We start from the raw sequence: 14,180 nt of genomic DNA, 5'->3' as shown, positions 1-14,180 counted from the left end.
GCCCGAGCTCACTGCTGGAGGATCATACATTCTAGAGATTCAATACGTGAGCTTACCCACAGGTATGTGCACACGCATAGTTCTTACGCAGATAAATTCGCATACCGGTATATAAATTTTACACACCGATGTGTTTAAATGTATACTCTTTACACACACACACACACACACACACACACACACACACACACACAGTGAGTCATACATTCAGACATTGCAGAAGTATGCATGCAATCCATTGGTAGTGCTCACACTTGGCGGGTAGCGATGTGGCCACTCAGACTGCTTTACCGGCGGGCTACTCATCCAGCTTTATTGCCCTCCGTGGTGGGGACGAGTGGAGTGTAGGGGTGTGGGGAGTGGGAAAGGAAGGACGTGGGGAGTGGGAGGATATTGGGAGTGAGAATGTAGGAAGGGAAGGGTGGGGAATGTGGAGAGCGGGGAGGATGGAAGGAGGGGTGTGGAGAGTAGATGAATGTGGGGAGTAGGGAGAAAAGGTTGTGGGGAGGGAGCAATGTGAAGAAGAAGAGGAAATCATTCCCCCACCTCCCTCCCCCAGCACCACTTAACACTCTCTCGGGGGGTCGTTTGCCGGCATAAGGAAATTTCATATACTCGTATGTTTGTATTGCTCACCGTACCTCACCCATGTATCTCTACGGGACCGGGCCCAGACCATAATGTTCCGTGTGTGTTTGTGTGTGTGTGTGTGTGTTTTATATATATATATATATATATATATATATATATATATATATATATATATATATATATATGTATATATATCACTAGACTCATAAAATAGCAACAGTGAGTCAAAATTGCATATCACTGGCCAGCAAAGCATGGCGCTCATTAAGTGTGAATCCCTGTAGGTCTCAGTGTCAAAAGTCGTAAAATGACAAACTTGTAACGTAGCCTGACTTAGCTTAACGAAGCTTTAGCCAGGTAGTGGTAGAAATATAGGAAATGTTTATAATTTGAGTGAAGAGCATCTATTGTACTGCCCACATACAGTTTTTATGTATAACAAAACTCGGAACCGACATAGGGTTATAACGCGCAACCAACTGGGGATTCAGTAACGGACATTTCTAGTCTGGTCCAGGTTGATGTTCTCAGTTGGGGTAATTTGGCTACCGTCTGCAGTGGCTAGGTTGAGTGAAATATGGGTTACAGGCTGCGAAGAGTTTTAAATTTATTAGTTGTGTGTGTGTGTGTGTGTGTGTGTGTGTGTGTGTGTGTGTGTGTGTGTGCGCGCACAGATTAAAATCATCTGAGTTGGCTTGGTCATTCTAGTGCTCCTGTAGCGGCGAAACCCACCGCCACGTCCCCGGCAGCTGAAAGTGCAGGCAGATATTTCGTAACAAGGATAATAATTGTAATAATAATAATAATAATAGTGGTAGGTGGGGACGCTCACCATCCACTCACACTATGTAGTGCTGCTCTCGGGTGTCTGCCCTTTCCTCTCTATCCTTCTTTCCTTCCATCTTCTGTTATTCTTTCCTTCATTCTTTCCTCGTCCTTCTGCCTACGGGTGACTTTACACTCCCATTCTGTCTTTCTTTCCTTCATTCTTTCCTTGTCCTTCTGCTTGTAGGTGACTCTACACTGAGTGACAAGCCAAATGGTTTCCCGTGCACCAGGAAACCATTTACTACGCTGGGTGGTAACCATATAACCAAATTTTGGCGCCTGGTGGTTTAGTGGGCAATTACAGCGCTTCAATCGGATTGAGCCGGTGAAGGTTTATATCCAGTGGTTGGTTGCGGTTTATTGCTCAAGTAATGTCACTCAGGGATGAGTGAGGCTGGTCACTCTCATCTTAAATGTCAGGGCCAACTTGCCTAGCCCCGGGTTCGTACGCTCCTCATGGGGCAACGTTGGATTGGGTGAGTAATAATAATAATAATAATAATAATAATGTGATGATGATGATGATGATGATGTTGATGATGATAACAACAATAATAATAATAATGATGATGATGATGATGAAAGTAATATTAGTAGTAGTGGTAGTAGCAGCAGCAGCAGTAGTAGTAGTAGGAGTAGCAGTAGTAGCAGCAGTAGTAGTAGTAATAGGAGGAGGAGGAGTAACAGCAGCGTAGCCATTATTGACATAGGGTTTAGGGACTGTGTGGACAGAGGACAGCACTAGATTGTGGCCTGATTTTGGTGTGTTGACGTAACATTGTGTGTGTGTGTGTGTGTGTGTGTGTGTGTGTGTGTGTGTGTGTGTGTGTGTGTGTGTGTGTGTAAGAGAGAGAGCGCTAAGGAAAGTGGGATTTTTGTGCTAGTGAGTGTACATGTGCCTATGGTTACCAGTGTTTCGGCATGTGTAGATGTATATTGCTTTGTGTGTGTGTGTGTGTGTGTGTGTGTGTGTGTGTGTGTGTGTGTGTGTGTGTGTGTGTGTGAGCTGACGTGTGTATATATCGCGTGTGGGTTTCTTTGCGTGCATGTGCGCGTGCTGCTGACGTGTTGTGTTTTTATGCTTGCGTTTTTGAAATAGTGTAAATTGAGGGAGGGGAGCCGTGGTTTTATGGAGTTAAAGGAGAGAGAGAGAGAGAGAGAGATTGGGGGGGTCTGGGGGAAATGATAAAAAATAAGGACAAGGAGAGCGAAAAAGACAGAAAAATGGGAGGGAGGGGGGGAAAAGGAAGATAAGATTCTTTTTATGAGAGAGAGAGAGAGAGAGAATGTGACGGTTGGAATGAAGGGATAACAAGAGAGGCACAGATATTCTTCCTCCCTCCTTCCCTTCCTCCCTCCCCCCCTACAGATATTCCCTCCTTTCCTCCACTTATATGTCTCGTCCTGGCACTTCCCCTCTCTTCACAGCTCCTGCCTTTCCCTCCCTTCTCTCCTTTACATTTTTCGTTCTTCTCCATTTCTCTTACTTTATTCCTCTTCCCGTTCCTCTCTCTCTCTCTCTCTCTCTCTCTCTCTCTCTCTCTCTCTCTCTCTCTCTCTCTCTCTCTCTCTCTCTCTCTCTCTCTCTCTCTCAATCATATCATTATCTGTTTGCAACTTTCCACTTCTACATTTCCATCTCTCCGTAGACATATTGGTCATCTCCAGATCTCTCTCTATTCCCAGTTTGATTCTCGCTGTTTTCTTTAGTTGGTTCCTCTCTGATAGACTACTTCTCCGTGGTTCCTTTCTCCGTTTGTTTTCTTTACCCTTCATCATCGTCGTCGTCCTTGTCGTCGTCGTCGTCGTCCTTGTCGTCGTCCTTGTCGTCGTCGTCGTCATCCTGGCCTCGTTTTTCCACTTTTTTCTCTATTCCTTTTTTTTTTTTTTTTTTTTTTTTATTTCCATCATTGCGGTAATAGATTGGACATAATATTTAGCACGAACTGTTTATGAGTTGCCCACAAATTTCTCATTAATTGAAAGTGCTGCTTAACACATCATTTTGAAAAATATTTATTTCGTAAGAGTTGGTTATAAATTGAGTCTTTAAAACAGATTACGAGTTTATAAATTACCAATTGGTTATGAATCACCAGTCGGTTATGAATTACCATTTAGGACTAAAATTACCAGGTGGATGTAAATTACCAGTTGGGTTATAAATTACGAATTGGTAGGAAACTGCTAGGTGGTTACATATTACGAGTTAGTTAGAAATTGCCAGTTGATCTAATTTAGTGGTGTGTCATAAATTACCGGTTGCAGATATATTAGGCGGTGGTTGTAAGCCTAACAAGGTATATGTGAATTTAGAGTTCGTTATAAATTAAGTGGTGCTTACAAGTTACGAATTGAGTGTATAACTTGCGAGTTGGCTACATATTACTTATAAAACTTACGAGTTGCGTATAAAGACAGTAGAATATAAAGGCAATGAAAGGAGCAGAATGTATAACTTGATAAAATTATGACGCTTCACTTTTAAGATCCGCACATCCCAACCTGTTGTAGTGAGGGTTGTGAATAGGAGCTCCTAAGGACATGTTGGTAGAAAAAACACTGAGCCTAAAGCACCACCATTTGTGTGAAGTTCGAACACACCACACCGATGTAGGTCTAAAAGATGTGGGCAAAGTTGAGATGTATTAAAAGAAAAAAAAAAAAAAAAGGTCCCCCTAAGTCTAACGCCGTCACGGGTTGAAGAGGTTAATTACAGGGAAGTAGGAGATCACTGAATATATAAGTCAGGAAAGTAAGAGAGTAACTGCACAAGTGGATGAGTGATGTAATAAAATATTTTCTTAGATTCTACTAGTATCTGGTCAAGTTATCCATGGCTGTTACAATAAGGATACGTTAAAAAAAAGAAAAATAATAACGTTTTATTCCTTGAAAATAGTTTGATTTAACCTTTCAGAAATTTTGGATGTAGATAGTAGAGGCCAAAACGATGGCATTACTGTTGAATGAAAAGGGGTTACAAGAGAAGTACTTAAGAGACCATCGCCGAATCCCATGTTCCGATCTTGAGGTCAAACTACCGTAGATTCTACAGTATACCAATGAGTGCAAGCCCCACGTTTTCGCTAAAGGCCAAGCAAGTATGTCCATAATCAAGTGGCAGCTATATAAATTCAGATGTATTTATCATTTGGTACAAGCCCAAATACTCTGGTGAACAGTGTCGATTAAGCAATAGTTCTTGGTCCTAAACAGTTGAGTCAACCCGATGTCGTTTTCTTTGATGGCTCTGGGAGAAAATGGGGCGTCGATGGCTAGTGGTGTCACAAAGAATCCGCTGAGACTGAATATGAAGTAAGAGGAAAGAAGGAAATGTAATATGATAGTGAAGAAAATATGGTACCTTAAGGGAGTTTGAGGGTCGGTAACAAAAAGAGGAGGAGGTGTAAGAAAGGAAGAAAAGAAAAAATCTGTTGAAAAATGGAGGGGGAAGCTAAAAAGGAGGAAGTGAGGGAAATTAAACGAGGATAAAGAAAACTGTTCACATTGAGAGAGAGAGAGAGAGAGAGAGAGAGAGAGAGAGAGAGAGAGAATTGTAAATGAGTGAGATGGGAGTGGGAAAGTGGAGAATACAGAGTAGTGTGTGTGTGAGTGGAAGAGGAGGGAGAGGGGAGGGAGTGAGGGGAGAGTCAAGGGCAGCTGAAGTGAAGGTCTTGACGTTCCCTCTCCCCCCTTCTTCCCCAGTACCTTCAGGCCAGACTCTCTCTCTCTCTCTCTCTCTCTCTCTCTCTCTCTCTCTCTCTCTCTCTCTCTCTCTCTCTCTCTCTCTAATATTCTACCGCTTCCCCTCTCTTCTATCCCTTCCCCTCCTTTCCTTCTCTCCTTCCCGTCTCTCCCCTTCCCTCCCTCTTACGTCTTCCCCTCTTTCTGTTTTACGCAGTCTCATTTCTCTCTTCTGTCTCCCCACCTCTCTTGGCTACTTTCTTCTTACCTCCCCTACGTTTCCTCATCGTGGTCTCCCCTCCCCTCCCCTTCTTGGCTCAGTCCTCCTCAGCTCATTCCCCTCTCGTATATCCCCCCCCTTCTCTCTCTCTCTCTCTCGCACACACACACACACACACACACACACACACACACACACACACACACACACACACACACACACACACACACACACACACACACACACACACACACACACACACACACACACACACACACACACACACACACACACACACACACACGCACGCGCACACACACACGCGCACACACACACGCGCACACACACACACACACACACACACACACACACACACACACACACACACACACACACACATTCCCTTCCCTTCACATCCCCTGCCCCTCATATTCCACGCCGTCCCCTTGTTTCCTCTCAGATCCCACCGTTTCCCTCCTATCCCATCCCCAGCCTTTCAGATCCCACCCTCTCCCCTTTCCCTCACATTGTCATCGTTTCTTCTTTTGCCCTCAGATCACACCCTCGTTTCTTTCACATCCCGTCCTCTCCTCTCGTTGCTTTTCACATCGCACCCTCTCCACCCTTTCTCCCCCCAACTCAACACATCCCCCCTCTCCCCATCTCCACCCCAACTCTCATGTGGCACCATTATCTCAATCTCCCCGTCTCCCCTCTGCCCTCTCACGCTCATTCTCTCTTCATAACTCTATCATTGCTTACTCCACCCCCTGTTAGGTTAGGTTAAGTATGAGTGGGTTAGTTGGAATTAGGATTGGATATTAGATTACGTTAGGATAGGACAGGTTAGGTAACTGCTCGCTTTCCATATCCCCTCCTTTCCTCCTCCTCTCCCTTCCTCCCATCAGAATTGTTCCTGTCGTTTTGGGTGACTATCCTGGGTTTTTTTTTTTTTTTTTTTTTTGGGGGGGGGTGGGGGTTGGGGGGGATGGCTGAGAGAGAGAGAGAATTCCTATCTTTTACAGAGACTAATAATAGCCTGGGAATATGATCTCTAATTAATAAGGTCGGATCATCTCGCTGGGGCCAATAGGTCTGTGTCACATGTCGTTTTATGTAACTGAAATAATAATCTCTCTCTCTCTCTCTCTCTCTCTCATATCCTTTTCTTTCTCCGTTCCTCCCCATCTTTCCTCAGTTCTTCTCCCCCGCTCTCCTTCCCACTCCCATCACACCCTACAACCTCTTTCCCACCTCTCCCCACTATTCTCCCTCCCCTCACTCCCCCCCACATCCCCTCTCTCCCCCCCCACATCCCCTCTCTCCCCGTCTGCTGTACCCTGACTCACTCACTCACTTGCTCGGTGTCTTTGGCAGGGGAAAGACCACCGCCCCCTCCCTTCACCGCCTTAGTTTTTCTTACATTAGTGTTTTATTGTATTATCTACCACTGCATCTTATCTCAAGGTTATTTGAGTGCATCATTGGTGTCTCTCTGTCAGTCAGTTATTGTGTTTGTCATAATTTTCATACTGCGGTTACGTGCATCTAGTGTTCTCATGTGGCATAGGTGAGGTGCATCATTATTGTCTTTATCTTTGCTATCAGTTGTCGTTATCTCTTTATCTGTGTCGTGAACCCATTGCAGTTATGTGCATCGTGTTCCTACCTGGCATCATGTATTGCGGTTATCTATCATTGCGGTCATGTGTTTCTGCTGTCGTATTGAATTATCTATCATCACTTATGGTGGTTATGTGTATCTGGTGTTGGTAGCTGACATCACACTATTGCGGTTATCCATTCCTGACGTTATCATTTTCACAGATTGCGGTCTTTTTATGTATCCGTGTTATCATTCATCACTTATTGCGGCTGTCTGTATTCTTGTGTTATCATCACTAACTGCGGTCGTCCTGTTTATCATTGTATCAAAGTGTTATGTCCATCATCACACATAGCTTTATTTCGTGTTGTTGTCACTATTGATTGCGGTTGGTATGCGTATCGAATTGGTGTTCTCTCTTTCATCACTTTCGGTTATTAATGCATATCCAGTGTTATGTGATCACATTTTACTCTTATTTGTGTCTAGTGTTTGTCCTCACTTATTGCGGGTTTCAGTTTTGTTATTAGTGATTATGATCATTTTGTGCATCCCTAGTGTCATCCTTATCAGTTATTACCTCAATGCTGTATGTTATTTCTGATGTTATCGTATCTGCAGTTACTTTATCTTTGATGTTGGTATCTTCAGTTATTACGGTTATCTTAAATGGTGTCATCATCTTCATTTTTTGCGGTTATCGGTGTCTTCATCACTTATTCCACTTATCTGTATATAGTGACATCTCTGTCGTTATTCCTGTTATCATTTCCTATAGCGTTCGTTATTATAATTATCACTAACTGTGCTTCCCCGTCATTATCAGTTATTGAGGTTAATTTTTATCTATTGTCATCATTAGTATCACATTTTTTTATCAATAGATTTTATTTACTTCGGTTATTTGATTATTTTTGGTGTCATCATTATTTGTGGTTATCTGTATCGTTATGTATTTGCCATATTGTGTCATTATTATTTTTTTTTTTTCACTTATTACCTCAGTGTCGTATTACACTATGGCGCCTTATTTATTTCATTGTTGCACAAATCCTTTTCTTCCTGGTCATATTTGTTTGCGTTTATTTGTGTACTTTTAATGTCGTTATCTTTACGCTCTCTTATTGCGGTTACCTTATTATTCGTGTCATTTTCTTTAGGTAGTTAGTAATCTTTATAATCAGTTATATTGCAGTTACTCGTAGCGTTGTTGTTACCCGTTGTGGTTATCTTTATATCTTATTTTCTTTTTTCTTTTTTTGTCACTATTATAATCTGATTATTTATTGTATAGTGTAGTTACGGTATTTTGATATTATTATTATTATTATTATTATTATTATTATTATTATTATTATTATTACAGTACTGCTACTTCTAGTGCTACTATCATCAACATCGTCTTACCTCACCTCATCGTATTCAGTGCCGTACCATTTCCTTAGCTTTGTATCATGTATAATACACTTGATTATTCCCTTTTTATCACTAAACTATTAGATGTGGCTATGAATAGTCAGAATAACATACAGAATATTAACGAGCCCTAAGCAGATATAAACTGATAGGGAAGACGATCTTGCGAGCGTCCTGTAGGCGTTATCTTCTTTATCTTATACTCATCAGTTTTTTTCTTATCGCCATGTATTGCGGTTATCAGTGTCCATAACATCGTCAGTCTCATCCAAGTGTCCTGTCTTTTCTCATCTGGCCAGGTTATCAGTGTTATCATCATTTATCAGGTATTGGTACTATCTGTATCCTGATAGCCTCATCTCATCATGGTAGTTCATCCACATCTCTTATCTCGCCAGATTATGTTCGTTATCTAATTGTCACGCAGTGTGGTTATCAGTATCTATAACTTCACCATTCTATCTGGCCTTTAGTTTGTTGTATCCGGTTGGATTATCTTCGTTAACTCTGTCATCACGTATTTCGGGTATCAGTATCTGTAATCTAACCATGCTTAACCCAGTGTCCGCCCTTTTATCTTATTTCGTCGGGTTATTTTTGTTATCTGCCAGATACTGTGGTCATCAGTATGTATCCTCATCCCACAAGTTACGTATTCTAGTATCATATATGTTCAGTTCATCTATATCGTTTATCTCGCTAGGTTATCTTCGCTATCTTTTAGGTGTTGTGGTTATGTATCTCAAACCTCCTAACCCCACTACTCTTGCACCCCAGTTCACCACTACCGGGTATCTCCCATCTCACCAGACTGTCTCACTCTATCAGATATTCCACTTCCCTTTGTCTCTAAAACCTCGCTCTACGAACCTGTCAGTCCTGTGCAGCATCTCTTATCTCACCTTGCCCGGTTATCAGTCAGACGTTAAGGTTTATGTAGAGGCTTGGTCATTATTTCTTATCTAGAGGCGGCCTGTGTACGGTATCTGTAGTGGGTTTGCTATCTGAGTTCTTATCCGTTATATCGTATTGCAGTAGTTTGTGGGTATAGTACGGCTATCCATAGTTTCAGTGTTACTATATCTTCGTTATCAGGGCAGCGTAGATCCCACACCATCGTTATTTCCATCTTTGTTGATTATTGGAAAAGTTTAATTTCCCTTTATAATCGTTATTTGCATCATTTTTTAGTCGATAGAACTGTTTTATTATCTTCATCTTCGTTAATTACCTCAATATCTTCGTTATCGAGGCTATCATCGTTATCTTTACTATCTCTGCATTATGGATCAATTCTGAGGCCATATTGTGTGTATCCTTATCTTATTGCCCTGCATTGGTATCAGCCTTATCTTTGAATATTATTTCACACTGCACTCTCTCTCTCTCTCTCTCTCTCTCTCTCTCTCTCTCTCTCTCTCTCTCTCTCTCTCTCTCTCTCTCTCTCATATCCGTTATTATGCCTATGTATCCATTCCTTCAATTTATCTGTTTTGTTATTATAGTTATTAGTGTAAAATAGTAACTTCTGTAATTATTTTTTGTCGCCCTTGTTATCGTAGTGTTATTATTGATTCTGTTTAATTTTTTTTTTAATTTTCGTTCGGTTTCTTCATAACTATATTATGGTTTATTTTTGTCATTGTTATCGTGTTTATGACCTTTGCTTCCATTATCATCATGATCATCATCATGATCATCATCATCATCATCATCATCATCATCCATCATCATCATCGTCGTCGTCGTCGTCGTCGTCCACCATCATATCATCATCACAACTGCATCATCACGACTATAAAATTCTCTACCACGATTTCTACATCATCATCGTCATCGCAACTGCATCATCACAGTTATAAAAACCTTCTACCACCATTTCCACCACATCATCATCATCATCATCACAACTGCATCATCACAATTATAAAAACCTTCTACCACAATTTCTACCATGTCATCATCATCATCATCATCATCATCATCATCATCGTCGTCATCGTCATCATCACAACTTTGACAACTGTCTACCACCATTTCAACCACCATTCACACGTATGACTACCACCACCTCCACAGGCAGCACCACCACAACTGTTAACTGCCTCAGTCCTAATCAGTTATCCACCATTTCTACCTCTACTACCACCACACCTGTCACTACCACCGCTATTTCCACATCTACCACATCCCACAACCACCTTAAGCAACTGCCTACTACAATCATCTACTTTACCATACCTAACCACAATATCTTCACCACCACAGCCTACCATCACCTTTGCAGTCACCATCCTCCACTATTAGCAACCATCCCTACCCTTCCTACCATCACCACCACCATTGCGACGGTCAGAACCACGATGCCCCACAACCACCTCAACCCACCAACACCCGAGCATTCACCATTTATCACAGTCATTTACCAACTAAGCTCCATCTTTAATTACCACCACCACCACCCGCTGCCACAACTACCACCATCCCACAACCACCATAGCCCACCATCACCGTAACAGCCACCATCTTATTCAGGTACAGGAATTAACTACCATCCTAACTACCACCCTCACTACCAATACCGCATCATAACTACCATCATCCCACAAACACCATAACCCACCATCACCATAGCAACCACCATCTACCACAATGAACTACCAAAACTAACCGTCTATAACTGCAATCACTACCACTACCACCCACAGCCACCACAACCACCGCTACTACCACAACTACCACCACTACCACAATGCTGCCAGGATTTGTGATGAGGCAAGGTAATGTGGCTTCGCTTATGTGTGTGCACGTGTGTATGTAAATTGTGGGCGTGTCTGTGTATGTATTGCGTCGTTATGTTGTGTGCGTCTTATTTACCGCTCAGGATTGTGCGTGTCTGTTTCTCTAGTTTTACCTTTGTCTTTAATATCATATCATTTTTATTTTTTACTTTATTTTTTTATTCTTATTACGACGACAAAAACTCGATTCCTCCACATTTCAGCGCACCACAATCTTCCACGAGAATATCCTTTAATTTTCAGTAACACACAACTCATTTAGGCCTATTTATTATCTCAGCAAATCTTTGACGTCTTTTGCAAAATTCTGTTCCCAAAGGCTGGGCGTGCTAAACTCACTCCAGTCTTTCCTTATCAGCTGCTGACTTGGTATAGGGGCCTTATTTTTCCTTGCGTAGGGGACAGTTTTGATGTGTATGTGTGTAGTGGATAGGGGTGGCTATCCCTCTTTCAGTGGTTGCTTCTTTCTTAAATAATTGTTTGCATCCCTCCCCATTACTGCGGGCACGTAACCCATGTCTGTCAACCCACACTTGCCCCATGCCTGTCCAACTCACTTATATTATAAAAGCTAACTTTCATTTCTTTATGTAAGTAACAGATCAACTCGGTAACTTTCTTCCTTACTCTGTGTATCCCTCCGCATATGACCTCCAGTATGTTCAGATATCTCGAAATGAGCGGATCTCGACATATCGACAGAAAGGGTTGGAATAACCTACAGCAGCTCCTTCACTGCTGGAAGTTTCGCCTAAACTAAATGAAAGCGTCTGGTGGAAACAAATCTAGATTAAATACGTCCTCGGATTGAAGAGGTTAAGCCTTTAGCTGAGGTTAGTTTCTGAGCTGAATAAAATCGTACGTCGTAAGCTGAAGTAAAATGCATAAATAATAAATAAAAAGCTTTGGCTCCTAGTCCAAGTCGTAAATTTATATAACATTTAACATTTTTTTAGGAACCCTGAGTTTCTCTTGAGCATAATAAATTCATTTAACGTTAGCCGACGTCTTTGTAAGGGTAGGTAATTTGCCGCGGAAATGCCATCTAGACGATTTTCTTCAAATGAAGGAGGGATTATCAAACCGAAGGGGTTAATGAAGGCTGCGTCTGTCATCTGTTCCTGAAATGTTTCCAGCACGAGTAATGAGTGAAACCATCAGGAGGTAGGAATATAATACGAAGAACGTCCTCGGGCTGATAGGATTGACGATGTTTCTTTTAGTTAGTTGAATAGACCCTAGTCATAGAGGGTCTTCCTGGTCTTAATGAAATCGTCGGAAGGTGGCCAGAATAAATACAAGCCAGCATCATCCTACTAAAGGAGGTCCGTTAAAGCCGAGGGTGCCATTTTTATTTTCTTACTGTTAATGAGACGATTTTATTCAATTCAGGGTAGATATCGAGTCCAGAAGGGGTTAACTAGGGCTTTATTAACCTCTCCATTCGAACAGTATATCCTCAGCTGAATAAAATCGTCTGGATATAGAATGAAATACCTAAAAGACGTCTTGGCGCTGAGTGGGTGGGGTGGGGTGATGCGTCTTCGGGTTCGTGGTGTACTAAAGGCGCATTTGTGTGTGTGCTCTGTGTGCTGACGAGTTAATTAAAGTGTGCTTGTAAGTGAAGTGTTGGAGTGCTGTTGATTGGTGTGTGTGTGTGTGTGTGTGTGTGTGTGTGTGTGTGTGTGTGTGTGTGTGTGTGTGTGTGTGCGTGCGTGGGCGAAAGGTGAATGAGTTTGTGTGTACATGTGACCATGTGTGTGTGTGTGTGTGTGTGTGTGTCTTTGTGTGTGTGCGTGCGTGCATGGGCGGAAGGTGAATGAGTTTGTGTGTACATGTGACCATGTGTGTGTGTGTGTATGTGTGTGTGTGTGTTGCCAAGACCTCCAGACAATCTCACGGTGGCAGTGTGAGGGTTGCCAGGTGTCAGTGTCATGTCAAATGGGTGTCATATGGAGTTGTCTCGGTGTCTCAGCTGCAGGATTTGTCAGATTGAGTAGTGTAGCTGTGCCAGAATGAGAGAGAGAGAGAGTCATATTGCTGTAGATGTTAGGCCAAGATATTTAGGTGGGCGGAGAGGAGTGAGCGGGATGGGCTGGGATGGTTGGGGGTTGTGTGGCAGCGGAGATGGTTTAATACTGAACATTCCCCAAGACAAGAAGGGAAGCACACGGCACCCTTGGTATAAAAGGTGGGGTGGGTGGAAAGGAGTGGTCAGGATGGGCGGGGAGAATGGTGGGCGGTGGGACATAGCCGAAACAATATAACCTTGTGGAGATGGGTGTTGTGTTGTGGGCGTGGTGATGCTTTTATTTAAACCATTCACCAAGAACAGCACGGATGAAATAGGTGGTGTGTTTGTCAGTGTCAGACAGATGTTGTGTGTCGTATATCAGCAGAAGTCAGAGAGAGAGAGAGAGAGAGAGAGAGAGAGAGAGAGAGACGGGGGAGAGGATGCAAGAGGAAAGAGGGGTAATAGGTGTGTGTGTAGTGTTCATAGGTGTTTATGTTGTAGAATTATTCTGTGTGTAGTATTTTGTCTGTGTTGTATCTAGTATAGATGTATACTTAAACAGTGTACATAAGATGTATACCTACACAGTGTACATAAGCAGTGTAGGTGAATTAAGGTGCTAAGTAGCCATCGTCATCATCATTATCATCATTAATTTTGGATTATACGTATGAACTCTACATGCGAGAATATATCCCGTAGCAACAGGCCAAAGTGCACAGTAGGTGTGGTATTGCATTAATATGATATAGCTGGTATATGGTGGGAGGAATGTGGTATTGGTATTGTGAAGTTTGTATCCCGTGTCTGTATGGGTGGTGGTTACTGTATAGCTTGTACATAATGACACTATGAAACAGTGCTGGCTTGTGTAGTGCCGGCAGGTGTTTTAAGGCAGAATATATGCATGATGATGAATATGTATTTTTGCCTTGGCGTGTATGTACCACTTCACTACGATGACGCATTGTTTTTCACCCTGCGAAGCTTCCAATGCATACAAAGGAATGTAGGGTG

At 42.3% G+C, this 14,180-nt stretch overlaps 1 protein-coding gene across 2 annotated transcripts in view; it reads left to right on the top strand.

The window, feature by feature from the left end:
- The window catches only part of Orp8 (Oxysterol-binding protein-related protein 8), a 234,742-nt gene that overhangs the window by 121,359 nt on the left and 99,203 nt on the right, over positions 1-14,180 (top strand). The window contains exon 1 of one of the 2 annotated variants that reach the window (XM_080283822.1): positions 11,072-11,128. The exons of the other annotated variant lie outside the window; for it this stretch is intronic. Coding sequence (XP_080139948.1) covers positions 11,101-11,128 — 28 coding nt within the window. The 5' untranslated portion in view covers positions 11,072-11,100. Of the gene's footprint in view, positions 1-11,071; positions 11,129-14,180 lie in introns of those variants that run through there. 2 annotated transcript variants of the gene reach the window in all.

The sequence above is a fragment of the Coenobita brevimanus genome, chromosome 98, assembly GCF_032717465.1.
Source record: "Coenobita brevimanus isolate Jiangsu-jjx chromosome 98, ASM3271746v2, whole genome shotgun sequence".
NCBI lineage: Eukaryota > Metazoa > Arthropoda > Malacostraca > Decapoda > Coenobitidae > Coenobita > Coenobita brevimanus.
Note: the sequence above shows the minus strand (reverse complement) of the source record. Positions and strands in the feature narration are given on the sequence as shown.